The 20459-nt window shown below is 35.6% G+C and overlaps 1 protein-coding gene across 3 annotated transcripts in view; it reads right to left on the bottom strand.

Moving 5' to 3' along the window:
- The window catches only part of SMC5 (structural maintenance of chromosomes 5), a 99934-nt gene that overhangs the window by 15027 nt on the left and 64448 nt on the right, over positions 1–20459 (bottom strand). For all 3 annotated transcript variants that reach the window (XM_006080616.4, XM_006080615.4, XM_044939949.2), the window contains exons 9-16: positions 18759–19014; positions 16878–17032; positions 13788–13901; positions 7205–7299; positions 6474–6606; positions 3821–3994; positions 2380–2549; positions 47–170 (exon numbers count right to left, since the gene is read on the bottom strand). In XM_006080616.4, coding sequence (XP_006080678.2) covers positions 47–170; positions 2380–2549; positions 3821–3994; positions 6474–6606; positions 7205–7299; positions 13788–13901; positions 16878–17032; positions 18759–19014 — 1221 coding nt within the window. The remainder of the gene's footprint in view (positions 1–46; positions 171–2379; positions 2550–3820; positions 3995–6473; positions 6607–7204; positions 7300–13787; positions 13902–16877; positions 17033–18758; positions 19015–20459) is intronic.

Raw genomic sequence — 20459 nt, 5'->3', positions numbered from 1 at the left:
GACTTCCAACAACAAAAAAATGACTAAAATGAAAATGTCTTATTACCTTTATCAGGTTTGTTAATTCAGTAACAAGTTTTGCTTTTTGAACATTTATTTCTTTGATTTTGGTACTTGCTTTTCGTTCTTCCTCTTCAAGATTGCAAGTATCCTGTTCCATCAGCTTTAAACTGTATGAAATGCATAATGATGTAGAAATCAGAGAAAACACAAGGACTGAGCCCACATTCTCAGGTTTCCTGCTGCTTTGTGGTCTATGTAGCAATGCTAGTGCTAATGGTATAGGATCTAGAGTCAGAAAGTTGGGTTTAAAATTCCTCTTTGCCACCAATGAGCAGTATAACTGAACAAGCTACTCTTCTAAGCTTTGGTTTCCTCATCTATAAACTGTAAATAATAATAGCACTTCTGCAGGGCTTTGGTGAAGATTAAAAAAAGGCAAATTATGCAACACACTTAGTATAGTGTCTGGTCCATAAGTGATAAGCATTGTTTATAAAAACAGTCCCTTCCCTTAAGGAGCTTAACTGTGGCAATCTAATAGGTAAAATAATAATGATGAAAAGACAGTACAATTCTAAAAGTTAATACTCTGCTTTTTAATATGGAGACACGAAGGCTGAGAAGTTTACTTAAGTTACCTAACATTACAGATATTAAGTTGTAAGATGTGTTTGACATCAAAGACCAAGTTCTTTCCACTACAGAGAAAAATCAAAGATGGAAGCAATAAAAACAAGAATAAACAAGTTCAGTGGATGCTGTAGAGAGTGGACTGAATGGTGAGTGAAGAGTGTGTTGGGGCAGAGAGGGAGAAAATTAGAACGCATGGAGTGCAAGACGATTTTGAAAAACGTGAAGGACAATCTAAAGGAAAGCAATATTTAAATTTCATACAGTAAAGGTAGGAAGCCACCACAGATATTTTGAAGGGGGCAGGAACATGAAAAGATGATAAACTTGATGACAGTATTCTGTATGCACCGGATGGAGGAGATGAGTCATGGGGAGACCACTAACAGGTCACCACTGCAGTATTCCAGAGTAACTGTAGATATGAGACAGCCAGGAGGACAATGGATATGAAAGGTTATTTCACTACAAAATTCAACATTACCAGGAGAAAGTTTAGTTTCAGACAATGAGTTCAATACAGCAGTCCAACAACAGTAAAAGGTTGACTTGTGGATGACTGAAGATAAAAGATTTATGTAGAAAAGCATTCTAGGCAGTTAAGACTCATCTTCTTTTAAGCAACCAAGGTACATACACTACTGACTTTTAAAAGTTAACAGGCAATTTGCTTGGGAAAAAAAAAAAAAAAACCAAAAATTTTTAAAAAGCATTTTAAATATTCAATGTATGTGTTTAGAAACACTATTAAATCAAGGTAAATTTATACAGTACTCAAGCTGTCATTTATTATGTCTTTAATACCTGTATCTTTATTCTATAGGAAAGAAGCACAAAAGAACAATCACCAAAAAAGGTCTGCATTGTGTCCTGAAATGGGCATGGAAAAACTTTGAAACTGGAAATCACTTTCCTCTCCCCTAGACTGAACACCCTATAACAGCTTTTATCTGATCTTATATATTCCAAGTTTCTACAAAACATCTAAGTTCAAAACAAAACTTACAATCAGCTCTGAGAACAACTGCCTGGGATCTCACAGTAACCTAGCATAATGTAACAAAGTCATTCATGGGTAAAAGATGCACTTATGGTAATGTAAGAGTACATTCCTTCACTAATGATTTTAGATTCCATGTTGCAGTTAAACGTTAACAAACCATACTCTGCCAAGTTTTGATGTAACATTAGAGAATACGTATGCTGACAAGTCCTCCCTTCTCCATTTGCATATATATGTGGGGCCAGATTTTCTTCATATACTTCAACCAAAACATCTCACAACCAAGTGAATGCAGAAGCACTTATGAAAAAACAACTAACTTCATCTAAAGAGATTTACAAATGTAAAAATAATGTCCCTCTTCTTACTAAATGTATTTTGTTTGGAAAATTGTTTCTCATAAATATTTTTTGTTAACATATAATGAATTTAATTTCTAATTTGGTAAATATCAATAGATATAATCCATATAAACAAAACTTCAAGGTCCTCAATAATTTTGAAGAATAGAATGGGTTCCAGGGATGAAAACAGCTGATCAAGAAACAGAAAAATACACAACACTTAAGATCCCCCCTGCTTTGTCCTGTGTTTTGGGTAGAAGGGTTTGAGTTTGAGAAACTCTATACAGCATGCTGGTGGGAACTGTGTTGTTATTACAAGGTATATATAATTAATAATATCCTTATAGTGCATCTGTATCACCCTCCCAACCCCCTAGCCCAGAATGGGCTGAAAGATACCTTCCTAGTTTGGAACTAATTTTTTGTTCCAGTTGTCTTTTCTTGGTTTTCCTTTCAAGAAGCTCCTTCTTCTTTTGTCTAAGTTCATTATCTTTGTGTTCCAGATGCTTGTTTGTCTCATGTAAGGCAATCAATCCTGAGTCTACTGCTTGCAATTTTCTATTAATTTCCTATGGAATACGCAACATTGTTAGTAAAACAGACTAAAGTATTATAAACTGAGTTAATATTCTTTTTAAATACTCAAATCAAAATAACCAATCTTTAACTTCAATAGAAGACGTTAACACCATAATTCTCTGACATAAATCATACCAATGTTTTCTTAAGTCAATCTCCCAAGACAACACAAATAAAAGCAAAAAAAAAAAAACACACAAATGGACTTAATCAAACTTACAAGTTTTACACAGTAAAGGAAACCATAAACAAAAAGACAACCTATGGACTGGGAAAAAATATTTGCAAAGGATGTGACTGAGAAGGACTTAATTAATTTCCAAAATATACTAAACAGCTCAGTAACATAAACACAAACAATCCAAACACTAAATAAGCAGAAGACTTAAATAGATATTTATCCAAAGAAGAGAAACAAATGGCCAATAGGCACATGAAAAAATGCTCCACATTCCTAATAATATTAGAGAAATGCAAATCAAAACCACAACAGAGTACTGCCTCATACCACCCAGAGTGGCCATCATTTTAAAAAGTAAACAAATAATAAATGCTGGAGAGGGTGCACAGAAAGGGGAACCCTCCTACACTGTTGGTGAGAATGTAAACTGGTTCAGCCATCATGGAAAATAGTATGGAGGTTCCTCAAAAAACTAAAAATAGTTACCATACAGTCCAGCAATTCCACTCCTGGGCATATATCCAGACAAAACTATAATTTGAAAAGAAACATGCACCCCAATGTTCACAGCAGCACTATTTACAACAGCCAAGACATGGATACAATCTAAATGTCCATCAACAGGTGAATGGATAAAGAACGGTACATTCAGTGTACCTTTGGCATATTCAATGAATGGTATATTCAATGAAATACTACTTAGCCATAAAAGAATGAAGTAATGCTATCTACAACAATATACTAGGTTAAGTAAGTCAGAAAAACAAATACCATATCACTTATATGCACAATCTAAAATGTGACACAAATTTCTTAACCAGACTTGGATGCAGAGAACAGATTTCTAGTTGCCAAGCTAAAGGGTGAGGTAGGGTCAGATGGATTAGGGTTTGGGATTAACAGATGCAAACTATTATATACAGAATGGATAAACAAGAAGGTCCTACTGTATAGCACAGGGAATTATATTCAATATCCTGTATCAAACCACAATGAAAAAGAATATAACTGACTCAGGTTGCTGCATACCAGAAACTAACACAACACTGTAAATCAACTGTAAAATAAAAAATGACCAACCTTTAGCTGTTCTTCTAAGTGTCGTCTTTGCTCTAGATCCACGGTGACTGTGAGAAACTGAGCTACTTTTAGGGATGTGTTACTTGAAATGACTTTGTTTGAATAAAAAGAAGTTTTCACCACATACTTTTCTTCTGCTGTATAAATTTGTTTTAATCGGGTTTCCTGTATTACCTATAATGTAAAATAAACATTTAGTAGACATCTAAGAATCATCAGATGGGGCTTCCCAGGTGGCTCAGCCGTAAAGAATCTGCTTGCAATGCAGGAGAGCTGGGTTTGATCCCTGGGTTGGGAAGATCTCCTGGAGGAGGGTGTGGCAACCCACTCTAGTATTCTTGCCTGGAGAATCCCCATGAGAAGCCTAAGTGAGTTACAGTACATGGAGTCACAAAGAGTCAGACATGACTGAGCAACTAAGCACAAGAATAATTACAACATTAAAAAAAAAAAAGGACTAAAGAATTAAAAGTACAGATCAAGTGAATTTTAGATCAAAATATATTAGATTTATTTTCATTGTTTAAAAGAAATGTAATCCAACATCTCTAAAAAGGTGAGTGATAAATTTCAGGTTATTATCTGAAAATAACACTAAGGAAGAGAACTGGGAGAAAACTGAAACAACTACCAAAGTTGGCTACACTTCTACTTCACTATACAATCTCTCCCAAGTAGGTGTACTTTTGGGGAGTCAGTTGCCCAGCAGAATGAAGTCGCTTATCTCAACTAATACATTTACTCTCCCTTCCCCTTAGTTATATTGTTCAAAGATACATACTCTTATATTTAATTCCTATATATTTGGGGAATAGTTAATGCACATACTTTTCAAGGATTTCAAAGACTTCTTTTTGCATTTTGGGGGAGAGTTTTTCTCTCAAGAATTTATTAAGGAGTTTCATAAACTACGCACATTCTAAACATCGTAACATTCTGTATATTTATAAAGAATAGGCTTTAATGTAGTTTTTTTCAGTCTCTAAAGGTTTACTACCAGTATTCTTGTGGCTTGTTTCTCTGCAGAAGTTTACAGTCTAAGTGACGAGATATGACATATTTAAGCATACTTAGCTTAACAGGGTATAAACTGGCATCCACAAATGTTCAGTAATTTGAAATGAAAGGAGAGCCCACATGACGCTAGCCTACCCACCACGTGTCATGAAAATAATCATTTACAGAGTCTAAAATGTCAGAATTTGATAATAAAGCAAAACTTACACTAAAGAATGTTATTTTTTTCTAAGGGAGAAAATATGACCATTGTTGTTAGGAGGTAGACATGAAATGTTTAGATAGTAAATTTCCTCAGTGCAGGTTTGTATTTTCTGAAAGATGGCCAAGACAATGTTAAGGGCTTTACTAGGTGTCTGACTTTGCTTTTCTATGTACCATGTTCTTTTTTCTAGTAGAGACAGTAGAGTTAAAGCTCTCTAGGTGACCTAAACAGAATGTTAAAAAGTAAAGCATGTAAAAATATTTCAACTTGAAGAACTGTTCAAAAAGTGAAAGGATTTTCCAAGTGCAGTACTATCCCTTTTTGCACCAGAGTAAAGCTATGAAAGCCCTTAGCAAATTTTCTAGTCTTTCTGCAATAGTAAAGAATGCCTACTATCCTAACCTTAAGAGGTAGCACCCTACCTACCCTTGAAGTTATGACAGAAATTGGAAGGTCTGTGTATATTGTCTTTTTTTAAACCCCATCAATGCGTATTAAAGAGGGGTACACACACATGGAGAGTTCTATTTTTTTGGTTTCCCCAAATGATCACCATAATATGATATGCAACTTAATAATTTGCTTGTCTTCGCAAAATGGGTTAGTAATAGGGCCCCATTTCTATCTTTTGTTAATGAGGTATACAAAAGCGCCAGACTACAAATGAATATTCTAGGGATACTTGTAGACTGGCTGTTAAAAACTTAAAACACATTCTCTAATAAATTCAGTATTATAAATAGCAGTTAGGTCTGTAAATGCATACAAGCAGTATTAACATGGTAACTTAGTATTATGGAAAAACCTGTTCTAGAAAGACTTCTTCACTGTTTCTGCCTATGATTAAAGCACTGAAGGTGGTTTGGAGTCTTGGAGACTATTGGTAAGGAGAAGAAAACTCGAAGCAGCATCGGCAGAACACAGGAAGCTAAGAGTTTAGGTGGCTCAGTCAGATAATAGAAGGAGATCCTCTTAAGAGTGGTCATTCACTTATGAGATAATCTTAAATGGAACTTTAAGGGGAGGGCTTACCAGAACAGTTCTATATCCTAGCCTACCATCCTCAAGTATAATCTGTCTGAAAAATAATCTAGAATACAAGAATTAAATGAATAAACCATTAATGTTTGAACAAATGTCTGTCAAGCAAAGCAGAATTCAATAAGAGAGTCAGGTGTCTCTTTTCAGGCTTTAATTTAGTTACCCTATAGGTATTAAGTATTTATTTAGGTAACTCCACATCCTTACTGTCATAAAGTATTAGTCAACATTCATTGTCCTATGTAATATTAGAAATGTAAAATATCCAGGTAATTCCTGTTTAGTTAAAAACAATGACACGTTTCTTTAAATTTCTCACAAGTTTCCTTGCCTTTAAGAAGTTTTAACGAAACTACATTTTTGGTACTGACTGATGCAGTATTTTCTTACCCGTTCAATTTTTTCTCTGGTTCTTTCAGTTCCTACAGGAACTTCATGAATGTGATACTGGCAGCAAAGGTAACTCATGACAGGGTCAGGGGCATCAAACAACTCTCGCAAGTAAGAGAAAAATCCATACTGTCTGAAAGGAAAAGCAACTTTTAGGATTTCCTTCTTAAAACAGCATTAAAAAAAAATCTCATAGTTGACAAGTGAATAAACAATAAATAAAATATAAATGAATGATGGTACAGGAAGTTAGTCACTTAAGTGATTTTATTTCCTGATAAGTTTAATATTTATAATTACAAACTATTAATCTCTTCTTTTGTGGTTTCTACCATTGCTTTTATACAGAGTTAAGAGTTTATTTACTTGTAGTAGGTTTTATAACTGTAGTATTTCCATTTGATCCTTCTGGAAATTACTTTTACATTATGAAGTGATTTATCCTTCTATTTCCCCAATAACTAACCAACTATTTTAAGAGCTCACTAAATAGTCCAATATTATTCCAATGATTTGAAAAATCACCATCATATACTAAGAATGCCACAATCTGTTCCTGGGCCTAGATTTTGCCTTTTTAGACTTAAGAAGAGATCCTAAAAGGGAATAATACAGCCTATAACAAATATATTTGTGTGACAAAGAGATAATTTAAATATATTTAATAAGAGATAAATGATGATTCAATATTCAAAAAAACAGCTTAGTTCTAATACTATTTTAAGACTTACTTCAGGTCATTCAAAGATCTTGAAGGCGCTTTGTCTGCGTATGAATTCTTAGGGGCAATAACAGCATTTACTCTTAATTTTTTATTGTCACGAACCTTAATATAAGGAAAATAAAATACTACTTTAATTACCATATACTTTCAATGAAGATTTTTAAAGTTATGATATTATTCTTACTGGCATTCATGGGATGATCAAAAAATTGAACACTCACTGGATATTTAATGGTACTCAAAAAAAACCTTTTTAGTGTGGTGATATTAAGAGCTATGTGTTTTCACAGAAAGTACATTTCTTTTATTATTTTCACTGATAAAGTCTATCAAACAGATAAAGAAGCAGTAACACCAAGACTCCTTTTCAGAACACAGAAGGACGGGATACTTCCCAAGTCATTTTATGATTCCAGTATAATCCTGACAAAAACACTACAATATCCCTCCTGAACACATATACAAAAATCCTTAACAAAATATTAGTAAACAGAATCTAGCAATATATAAACACTATACCCGACCCAGTCAAGTTTATCCCAGGAAATTGGTTGACTTTGAATGCTACATCAGTCTAACTTACTGTATTGTCAGAATACAGTACAAAAGCCATAAGATTATCTCAGAATTTTCAGCTAACTAGGAACAGAAGGAAACTTCCTCAATGTGATAAAGGGCATCTATGATAAGCATATGGCAGACACAGTACTTAATTGTGGATTATTAAGTGCTTCCCCCTACGCTTGGGAACAAGTAGAGATATCAAATCTTACCACTTTTTTTTCAGCATTGTCCTAGAAGAGCTAGACAATGTAGTGAAGCACAATAAAGAGGTAAATGATTGAAAAAGAACAAAAAGATCTGTCAACTACTTTTCTGTTTGTAATTATGTATGTGGAGAGACTTTAAAAATACTCTGTTGTTCATGGAACTACCTAATAGGTTTAAGAACCATTAATGATTCTAATTGTTCTTTCTGTATTTATTAGTTGGTATTCTACTATATGAGGAAGTGCTTTTTCTTCTTCATTTATTTGGACTTCACTGGTAGTTCATATGGTAAAGAATCTGCCCACAATTCAGGAGACCCAGGTTCGATCTCTGGGTCAGGAAGATCCCCTGGAGAAGGGAATGGCAACCCACTCCGGTATCCTTGCCTGGAGAATTCCGTGGACAGACCATGCAGTTGCAAAGAGTCAGACACAACTGAGCAACTGACACTATATAAGTCATGACTGGTGGGGCTGTGTTCCCTCCCTGTATTGTGGCCTGAGGGCAAACTATGGTAGGAATAATGGCAGTAATGACAACCTCCTTCAAAAGGACTTATGCCAGCATGCCCTGCCTCCCAGGAATGTTGCAGTCAGAGCCCCCAACCCAGCGGTAGGCCACCATTGACCTACGCCTCTGCCAGGCTCCCAAACACACATAGGTTAAGTCTGCCTCAGCCTCTTGTGGCATCACCACTCCTTTTTCCTGGGTCCTGGTGTGCACAAGATTTTGCTTGTGTCCTCCAAGTGTCTCTGTTTCCCAGTCCTATGGAAGTCTGTAATCAAATCTCACTGTCCTTCAAAGTCAAATTCCCTGGGGGTTCTCAATCCCTTTGCTGGATCCCCAGGTTGGGAAGTCTGTTGTGGGGCCTAGAACTTTTGCAGCAGTGACTCAGAACTTCTTTGGAATAGTTGTTCTCCAGTTTGGAGAAGAGGAGAGAAATAGCTTCAGAAGGAATGAAGAAGCTGAGCCAAAGTGGAAACTATGCCCAGTTGTGGATGTGTCTGGTGGTGAAAGTAAAGTCCGCTGCTCTAAAGAACAGTATTACATAGAAACCTGGAATGTTAGCTCCATGAATCAAGGTAAATTGGAAGTGGTCAAACAGAAGATGGCAAGAATGAACATCGACATTTTAGAAATCTGAACTAAAATGGACAGGAATGAGCAAATTTAATTCAGATGAACATTATATCTACTACTGTGAGCAAGAATCCCTTAGAAAGAACGGAGTGGCCCTCACAGTCAAAAAAAGAGACTGAAATGCAGTACTTGGGTGCAATCTCAAAAATGACAAAATGATCTGTTTGTCTGCAAGGCAAACCATTCAATACCACAGTAATCCAAGTCTATGCCCCAACCACTAATGCCGAAGAAGCCTAAGCTGAAGATCTACAAGACCTTCTAGAACACCAAAAAAAAAAAAAAAAAAAGATGTCCTTTTCATCATAGGGGACTAGAATGCAAAAGTAGGAAGTCGAGAGATAACTAGAGTAACAGGCAAGTTTGGTCCTGGAATACAAAATGAAGCAGGGCAAAAGCTAACAGTTTTACCAAGAGAACACACTGGTCATAGCAAACGCCTTCTTCCAACAACACAAGAGAAGACTCTACACATGGACATCACCAGATGGTCAATATAGAAATCAGACTGTTTATATTCTTTGTAGCCGAAGATGGAGAAGCTCTATACAGTCAGCAAAAACAAAACAAGGAGCTAACTGTGGCGCACATCATGAACTCCTTATTGCAAAATTCAGACTTAAACTGAAAAACATAGGGAAACCACTAGGCCACTCAAGTACTTCCTAAATCAAATTCCTTATGATTATACAGTAGAAGTGACAAACAGATGGAAGGGATTAGATCTTCAGGCAGGCAGTCTCCTGCCTGAAGAACTATAGACGGAGGTTCGTCACACTGTATAGAGGTGGTGACCAAAACCATCCCAAAGAAAAAGAAATGCAAGAAGACAAATGGTTGTCTGAGGAGGCCTTACAAATAGCTGAGTAAAGAAGAGAAGTGAAAGGCAAAGGAGAAAGGCAAAGATAAACCCATCTGAATGCAGAGTTCCAAAGAACAGTAAGGAGAGATAAGAAAGCCTTTTAAGTGAACAATGCAAAGAAACAGAGGAAAACAATAGAATGGGAAAGATTAGAGATCTCTTCAAGAAAACTGGAGATAGCAAGGGAACATTTCATGCAAAGATGGGCACAAAAAAGGACAGAAACAGTATAGACCTAACAGAAGCAGAAGATATTAAGAAGAGGTGGCAAGAACATGGGCTTCCCGTGTGGTTCAGCTGGTAAATAATCTACTTGCAATGTGGATGACCTGGGAAGATCCCTTGGAGAAGGGAACGGCTACCCACTCCAGTATTCTGCCCTGGAGAATTCCATGGACTGTACAGTCCATGAGGTTGCAGAGTCAGACACACAGACAAGAGTACAAAGAAGAACTGTACAAAAAAGATCTTCATGACCCAGATAACCACGATGGTGTGATCACTCACCTAGAGCTAGCCATCCTGGAGTGCGAAGTCAAATGTGCTTTAGGAAGCATCATTACGAACAAAGCTAGTGGAGGTGATGGAATTCCAGCTAAGCTATTTCAAAGCCGAAAGGATGACGCTGTTAAAGTGCTGCACTCAATATGGCAGCAAATCTGGAAAACTCAGCAGTGGCCACAGGACTCGAAAAGGTCAGTTTTCATTCCAATCCCCAAAAAAGGCAAGTCCAAATAATGTTCAAACTACTGCACAATTGCACTCATTTCACATGCTTGCAAGGTAATGCTCAAAATCCTTCAAGGTAGGCTTCAACAGTATATGAACCAAGAACTTCCAGATGTACAACAAGCTGGATTTAGAAAAAGCAAAGAAACCAGAGATCAAACTGCCAACATCCACTGGATCATAGAAAAAGCAAGAGAGTTCCAGAAAAATATCTACTGCTTCACCAACTATGCTGAAGCCTCTGACTGTGTGGATCACAACAAACTGTGGAAAATTTTTCAAGAGATGGGAATACCAGACTGCCTTGCCTGACTCCTGTGAAACCTGTATGCAGGTCAAGCAATAGTGAGAACCAGATATGGAACAACAGAATGGTTCAAAATTGGGAAAGGAGTACATCAAGGCTGTAATGCTGTCACCCCACTTATCTAACCCCTATGCAGAGTACCTGATGCAAAATGTCAGGCTGCATAAGGCATAACCTGAAATCAAGATTGCTGGGAGAAATATCAATAAAGATATGAAGATGACACCACCTTAATGGCAGAAAGCGAAGAGGAATTAAAGAGCCTCTTGATGAAGGTGAAAGAGGAGAATGAAAAAGCTGGCTTAAAATTCAACATTCAAAAAACTAAGATCATGGCATCTAATACCATCATTTCATGGCAAATAGATGGGAAACAACAAAAACAGAGACAGATTTTATTTTCTTGGGCTCCAAAATCACTGAAAATGGTGACTGCAGCCATGAAATTAAAAGACGCTTGCTCCCTGGTAGAAAAGCTATGACAAAGCTAGACAGTGTAATGAAAAGCAAAGACATTACTTTGATGACAAAGGTCCATATAGTCAAAGCTCTGGTTTTTCCAGTAGCCATGTACGGATGTGAGAGCTGGACAATAAAAAAGGCTGAGTGCCAAAGAACTGATGCCTTTGAACTGTGGTGTTGGAGAAGACTCTTGAGAGTCCCTTAGACTGCAAGATCAAACCAGACAATCCTAAAGGAAATCAGTCCTGAACATTCACTGGAGGGACTGATGCTGAAGCTGAAACTCCAATACTCTGGCCACCTGATAGGAAGAGCTGACTCACAGGAAAAACCCTGATGCTGGGAAAGATTGAATGCTGTAGGAGAAAGGGACCACAGAGGATGAGATGGCTGGATGGCATCACTGACTCAATGGAAATGGGTTTAAGCAAACTCTGGCAAACAGTGAAGGACAGGGAAGCCTGGTGTGCTGCAGTTCATGGGTTCACAAAGAGTCTGACACAATTGAGTGACTGAACAACAACACAGTTGAGCAACTGGTTTGTAAGTTACCAAAGGATGGGAAATGGTATTTTGGAAGACATAATTACAGGAGGAGATTACATACAATAAACTTCATAATTTAAAATATACACACACAAAAAATCACACATGCAAGCAGTTCTAGTCCTAATAATGAGATACAATGGATAGTTCTCATAATACAAGAAAAATAAAAGGTCAAATTTGCTGGAACCTATGTCATATTATTGGGGCTTCCCTGGTGGTTCAGTGGTAAAAGAATGCACCTGCCAATGCAGGAGATACAGGTTTGATCCCTTGGTTGGGAAGATCTCCTAGAGAAGGGAATGGCAACCCACTCCAGTATTCTTGCCTGGGAAATCCCATGAACAGAGGAGCCTGGTGGCTACAGTCATGGGGTCACAAAAGAGGTGGACACAAATGTCTTATTATATGATTCAAATTCTTAGCACAGAGGAAGCATGAGTTTTTGAGGCAAATCCAGTTACTCAGTGTAGGCTAAGCTGGTCATTTACAAAACAGAAATCATCTAATTACACCTGACTCCAGGCCCTTCACACTGTGCCATGTCTCACAGACTTGTAATCCAAGTAAACTACTTTTTCAGTGACATCAGGTCAAGAACCCAACTGTTTAGACTTAAATAGCTCTAACTACACAAATGCTTAACTTTTTGGAGTCCATTTCATACTTCTGTAGATTCAGCCTTTTTATCTGGTCATCATATATTCATATTCCTTGCCAACTCCCAAACCAGAAGGAGGTCAATATAGTGAAAGTCAAAGAAAGTAAAGATTTTTTCCAGTAACTTGAGTACCAGAGAAACAGAGGACCACTTAAGCTGATTCAGGGTGCTGTCCTTACTTAGACTTACTAGAAAAAGTTCATCTTTCCATGGTTTTTTAAAAAATAGAAGGCATATTGCAAAACGAAAAAGAAATCTTACTGACAAGATAGTAACATACATAGCTCACAATATATATTAATATTATACAGTGAAAACTACAGTACCTAACACTGCTCTTAACTTTTTCATTTAATAATTTATTTAATCATCATGACCATATTTTGAAGTAGATATTATCTCCATTTTACAGTGAAGAAATTAAGATACAAAGCACTGAGTTTTTGAAAACAGCAGCAAAGCCAGAATTCAAAGTTTGGCAGCCTGTCTGTTGAGTCTACGCTCTTAACAAAGCCACGCTGGTTTCTAGTGGCTTAGATTCTTGGTCAGTGGTGTTTTTCTAGTCAGACATAGGATTCTCACTCTTTTTAAAGTTTTATTTATTTGGGTGCACCATGCAGCCCATGGGACCTCAATTCGCCAACCAGGGACTGAACCTGTACTCCCTGCACTGGAAGTGCAGTCTTACCCACTGAACCATCAGGCAAGTGCAAATGTTTTATTTATAATAAGAAGCAATACTATATTATTTCCCTCTCCAAAGAAAAACTGAGTTCATTCCAATACATTTCCAAAAAGGATGTCCAAGACCAAAGGCTTATCATTAAGATGCTTCTTTTTCTTAATGTGACAGAATTACTTCATATTAATTCCAAATCATAATTTCAAAATATGTTACAGATGGAATTATGGGCTGTTTGTCCTTTTGTAAAACAAATTCAATCCTCAGTAATGGCACAAAAAAGAAATTAGTGAATTTGAATGATTTTACATAAGAGTTATTGCTGGTAAAATAGGTCATTATCATTTTTTGCTCCAGATTGAAGTTAAAAACTCAAGCACTGGAAAATAAGTGTGAAGTGAGTTAAAATATTATGCTGGTTAGTACTTGCCTCTTTGAGGAAAACCTCCATATCTTCTTGATTTTCAAACACAAAAGCTCTCAGGTCATTTGATGGAATATGATTTTCAATGTATTTGGCATTTTTATTATCTTTCATATTTATCTAAACAAAACAAAAAGAAAAGCTGATTTTCATGAAACCCAAACTGATTACTAGAATGTAACTGTATCTAACTTAGATTTATTTAATTAGGTTAAAAGTCAATCCTTGAGAAAAAAGATTAAAGAAGTTTGGTATTGAAGAGTCAACATCTTAAAACAGCTATTTAATTTACTGTCCATACATAGTAAAGCAAAAGCTAAGACTTTAACAGCACCTAATGCATATTGTCTTTAAGAGAAATTCATACTATCCATGGCAAAAACTAATTAGTATAAACACAAAGGCCTAAATAAAATTTTGAGACTAATGAAAAAAACTTGCAATGGTTTAATTGTGACTCTGCCTACAATGTAGGAGACCTGGATTCAATCCCTGGGTTGGGAAGATCTTCTGGAGAAGGAAATGGCAACCCACTCCAGTATTCTTGCCTGGAAAATCTCATGGACAGAGGAGCCTGGTAGGCTATAGTCCATGGGGTCACAAAGAGTCGGATATGACTGAGCAACTTCACTCACTCACTCATTAGTGCTTTCAAGAGAAACCTTACGTTTATACTACAAGAGCATAAACTTAATCACTTATTTTAAAAATACTGACTAATAGACATTTCTGCATGTGAGGCTCAGTGCTATGGAAAATACTAAGATATCAATAGCTCAAGAGCCAGGGCTCTAGGATCCAACAGATGTCACTTCCATTCCTATCCTGATCTTGATCAAGTACCACCTAAATCTCTGAAGGCTTTAGTTACTTCATCTGTAAAATGGGTAGAGTAAAACAGTTTATATTTCATGGGACTAAAAGTGGGTTAAAAGAAATAATATTAAAAAATTAGTACCGTGTTTGTCACATAAATTGTCGGTCAGTATTACTTGAAATGACAGAATATCAATCAGTATAGAAACATGGGAAAACTGATACACAAGCAAACAGAAAAAAAAATCACAGCCATATAAAATATTGTTACACAGACATAAATGCTATAGACATTAGATGTCTATTGTTCCACAAATTTTTTGGTATCAAACTACTTTGTTGGAAGGAATGGAACAAATGAAAAAAAACAAAGTGGATAAAGTAACCCCAATATCACCAAAGGAAATTTTTTTTTAATAGATATGCTAACCTAGGACTTAGCTCTCATTCTCCCCCAGGACACACTTATCAGAGATTTTCTGCCATATTAGACTCTGGGGCCCACACATTCTGTAAGTTGGTTATATGGACATCCAACTCTTGGATGAATTTCACCTGCTTGTTTAGGTAATGAATCTCAAAGAAGCCACATAAGTAGGGGTCATTTTTGTCACTGGTCAGTTCCTGCATTTCCTGTAGTAATTGACAATTTTTTCCAAGTGTATACACACTCCATTGCTGATATCCTGAAGGAAGATTTGGCCACCCTGTTGGTTTCACACCTTGATCAGCTTTTTAGTGAGCTCTTATTCCTTATAAGATTGGTGAAGAAAATATTTGGCAAAGTTCTTCAAAGCAACGTCTTCACAAAGTACTAAGACACAGACAGGTACCCATTGGAGGTGTAGCACTCCAAGATGTTCTGGTAGTTAATGGCAGACTCCTGTTTCGCTAGTTTTAAAAAATGAAACCTTTCTAATATCTATCCTGTAATCTGTTTTAAAATTCATGAATGTATAATAAATGCCCCCTTATATTAGTAAATAGAAACCTGTGGCAACACTTTAAGGCCTTTGGAGGTAGAGTTAAGTGTGGGCAGGATACCGCTAGAAGCAGGTGGTAGGAAAGGTACAAGGTTGTTCCAGGAAAGGATAAAATAACAGAGTATCTCCCTTTATCTCAGACTCAAATGTAATTTAAAAAGTAAATACATGCCAGCTAATAATCTGACTTGGTGACTGACTACTATCAGGAAATCAAGTGACAAGAAGATGACAGTATTTTGAGGCTGGCATTTTAATAAAAAATCTGTTGAAAATAATACTTGCATTATAATTTATTATACTAAGAGTCACATATTTTTTTCTTGTGTTTTCTTTCAATCCTTACCAGATTAATAAAAACAATAATGTCTGCATCCAAAAGAGGTATTCCCTTCCTGATCTGGCAAAAATATTCTAATAATACATATTTGAGCAAAAAGAGAACACAGTACTATGCCTACTAATTTTGCTAATACAATGCACGCTCTAATAAAAGACAAAGAACTATATGAAATGATTTTGAATAAAGCGTATTATAAACAGGAGTTACAGAAAATAGAACTTGTCATGGATCTTGCAAGGATCTGCAATGAATTCTTTCCCAAAGTTAAGAAAGAGTCATCTAGTAAAAATGATCCTTTTATAGTTTTGGGGTAAGTTTTAATGTCTAACATATCATTAGCAAAGAATGGTGTTTTTTTTTATTTTTTCATTCCTTCTCATAGCCCAACTCACTATTTTAAATATTTTAGATGGAGATCTTCCTATTAAATCCACATCCACATTTGATTAAATAATTTACCAAATACAGCTTGCCCTATTCTTGATGACCCATGGTCACCAATAAGACCTATCATATGTTTTTGAGGTCAATAAATTGCTGGTTTTGACTCGCAGAATTCTCAGAATGCTTCATTTTTGTAGCAGATGATTTTCTTGTTTGTCCTGTCAGGTATCCCCTTGTCAGTAGCATACATGTACAGAAGTTTTCTACCTCTTTGGCAGAATTTACTACATTGCCTATTATAACCGAAAAATAGCAATTGCCAAAGGAACCAGATAACCAAGTTTATACATGATTCTTGGTCAATAAGCTGCCAGTTTCATACTTCTATCAAGAAACAGTTCATAGGTTTATTATCAAAGACCCTTTAAAAAGGGTGCAGATTCAGCAGCATACCAGATGCCACAAGTCTACTAATAGAAAACTACGGTGTTAATAAGACTAAGAATTCTTAAAACAACAAAATCTACAATGATTATAATAATAAAACGAACAGATAAACAAATTTCTTACCGTGAGCATTATGGGCTCACAGACTCTTTGCTTAAATTTGTCTCTGTTATTTCTTAGCCATAAAACAGCATCATAGGTATCACGATATCTCTGTCTCAGTTTATCTTCTTTTTGATTCATAAGATTGTCAAAACGTACAATATGATCATCTACACCTAAAATTGGGGGAAAATAACCAAAGCATTATCTCTGAAAACTTTAATTAGTAAAATAACCTATTAATAATACAAAAGAGTATCTTAGATCTAAAAGCTATAAATACCACTCAGCAAGTATCCAGCACAGTGAAAAAGACCCACCGTGGACAAATCATTCCCAAATTTCCAAACATCTGGGATACAAGATGATCTTTAAGCTATCAAAAATAAACAAGCCATGTACAAAATGAGAAAACACTAGACTTCCTATCAAAAAAACAATCACAATAGGTGTTCAAAATTCTGAGAAAAATTGTTTTCAAGCCAGATTTTTATATACAACAAAAAAGGGAGATAACAAAGTAAAGATTTTTCAGGGATGCAAAGACTCAATTCTCAAGTATCTCTTCCTAGGAGGTTACCTGAAGATATACTCTTAGAAAATAAGGAATTAAAAAAAAATGAAGACACAGAATTCAGCAATAGCTATTTATCCAACACAGTAAAAGTGTGAGACAAGTGCTAGGTATCATTCATGTAACAGACCTTGAGAACAATCAGTTTAGATGGGAGGGGGAGGATGGAAGGTTTCAGAACTTGAAGATACTTTTTTTCCCAATTAAGGAAATGCCAAACTAAATGGCATTTCTAAAAAATGCTAAATTAAAATCTTTAAAAAAAATTATCAATGAATGGAAATAAGGTCATAATATACTACTTGGCTCTGTTGTGAACAAGTTTTACTGTTGTAATAACATAAATAATACTTAGTATTTCTAGCTGTTTGAATTAACCCATAAACAGAACATATAACATTTATTATGGTTCTCAATAAAATATATTTCAGCCTTTAAACTATAAAAACCAGAGTACACATTACAGATTTAGATTATAAAAAAGGAGGAAAGCAAAAAGGAAGGCTAGGAGTACCAATATTTTTAGTTTATAAATATGCATTCAAGCATTATCAACAAATGCTAAATGACAAAAAAAGAGTAAGAATATTTATAGTAAGTCACATTAATATATGATTACTAATATTAAAATAATAATCTCACTTGAGGAATTACAACAATAGGTAAGGGAGGTGTCATGAGTTGAAATTCACATCTAAAGAAACAAACTATTAAAAGATGATATCTAAAGTTGATTAACCAAGATATGGAGAAACAAAAATATGATTAAGATACATGAAAAACCACTAGAAAAAAAATTGCTGAAATAGTTAAAGAGTGCTTACTCTTGACAGTGAATCAGGAAGTTGTCTTATCTAGTTTTGTCTTCTCTTAAAACCATACACCTAGCATTTTGCTAAATACATTTTAAAATGTTTTTTAACTGATCTTAGTCATATATACTGAGAAGACAGACTGTAAGATCTCCTCTGAATAATGATCTAGCCATATGATCTACAGGAAAAAAAAATAATTATGAAACTGGAGAGGCTTCAAGGAAGAAAGCTAGAATAAAGAGCTTAAATTTGACCTGAGAAGTAACAGAAAACTGAGTGACAGTACAGAAAACAAAGTACTTTTAGGGAATCAAATCAACTGCCATAATCTGACCTAAGACAATGGTCTGCTAGTGGCAAATCATTACACAACAGATACAGGTATTAAAAGAGCTTCCTCAACAAGCAGAGCTGAACATTTAAGCATAATCAGGGAAAGAAGAAAAGTCTATCAACAGAGACATATCTCCCATTTTATAAACATGTCTTCACTCTAAGTTTAATAAAACTTACTCCTCTTCTCCTTCTCTAGAGTTTCCCTCTCTTTTCGCTTATCAATTATCTCGCTTTCGCATAATGCCTTTTCATCTTGAACTCGTCTCAGATCATTTGTAATGGCATCAATTTGGGGTTGAAGATTCTCACAGTTTTCTGTGGTCTTCAGTTCATTTTGTAAATCTTCTATCATTTTGCGGGTGTTACTTATTCTCCTCTGTCGGTCATGCTCTTCATTTTGTTTTACTGTTAAAGCCTGCTGAAGCTCCTCAATCTAATAAAACAAAAGCAGATTAGTATTAGAGATTGTTTTTCCTCCTGGTTTATACAGTTTTTATAGTGATAATAGTTTTAAAAATGCAAATACTCTAAGAATATGGGTTTTTTCCTCACTAAAAGGTAGAATTAGACTGCTACTCCTACCAGACTGCTTGTCTCTTTACTTGTTCAGTAATACATACCAAGTATCCAGAGCAGTGCTTAGTATATAGTAGCATTCATTATATATTTGCTGAATAAGCAAAATATTTATAAAGCCAATCAGCAGATCTCTAAATAATTACAAGAAGATTTCACATACATCATAAAGCTGAAAATAGTTATATGGTACAACAGACATTCAATAAAGCAGTAATAATAGAAATGATGAAGATTATATCCTACTAATTTTAAACCAAAATAAACCATTTTCTTTCAGTTACTTTCTACTAGCAATTCAAATTAATATTTTAAGATTTCAATCCTCAATCTATATGCTTATGTTCAGGGTACATGTGTGCTAAGCTGCTTCAGTTGTGTCCTACTCTTTGCAACCTTATGGATTGCAGCTTGCCAGGCTCCTCTGTCCATGGGATTCTCCAGGCAAGAATACTGGAGTGGGTTGCTGTGAACTTCTCCAGGGGATCTTTGGAAATTTGGGTTGGTATTAATTTTCCTTTTTAAAAGTTTAGCTTTGACAGTATCAGACAATGAACTGAATATATGCCAAAATTCCCTCTCCTACAACACACAGAAGTGAAGAAAAAATATTTGAAAAAATAAGATGTATGTATGTGTGTGTGTATGTGACTGAAAATTAACAATGTTCAACGATCCTGAAAGAAGCAAGCAGACAAGAAGCCATAGTGTTCAGCTAGGAAACCCATGTTTTAGGAGACTAAACTGGCAGGTCATGGGAGACAAGGATGGAATTAAGAATACACCAAACATATAAGGAATTCCAAGTCAATCAAAAAGGGACAAGAAATTTAACAAATATAACTTTTGCAATTCCAGCAAAAGAGACCACCAAGCTACCAAAAATCACTGAGCTGCTGAAAAAATTTTACACCAAGAAGTCTCTTGACACTGACCTGAAAAACTGCAAAGCAACCTGATGGTACCCTGTCCTTCTAGCTAAGTTTTGAGTTGTTTTTAACTCATTCAACACCTTCATCCAACAAACTACCATAAATAACTAATTCTGTACACCCAAGTTCAGTCAGGCACAGTAAGTCCAAGCCTCTTAGATAATCCACGTTCGCTAGGATACTATCCACATACTGCTCTGAATATTTAATTTCTCTGAATGCCCTTTCTTCTTGTTCTAAGTAAAATTTGGTGATTGCTGGAAGACACTTCTCCCTGGAGCCCTTTCAAATGGTGACCTTTTCCTGCTATAATCCTTTAGGACACTTCAGGACTCAGGTGGGGAGGGTGTCCTCATTAATCTCCACTGTA

The sequence above is a fragment of the Bubalus bubalis genome, chromosome 3 (assembly GCF_019923935.1).
Source record: "Bubalus bubalis isolate 160015118507 breed Murrah chromosome 3, NDDB_SH_1, whole genome shotgun sequence".
Classification (NCBI taxonomy): domain Eukaryota; kingdom Metazoa; phylum Chordata; class Mammalia; order Artiodactyla; family Bovidae; genus Bubalus; species Bubalus bubalis.
The sequence above is the reverse complement of the archived record's forward strand: the minus strand, read 5'-3'. Positions and strand labels throughout refer to the sequence as shown.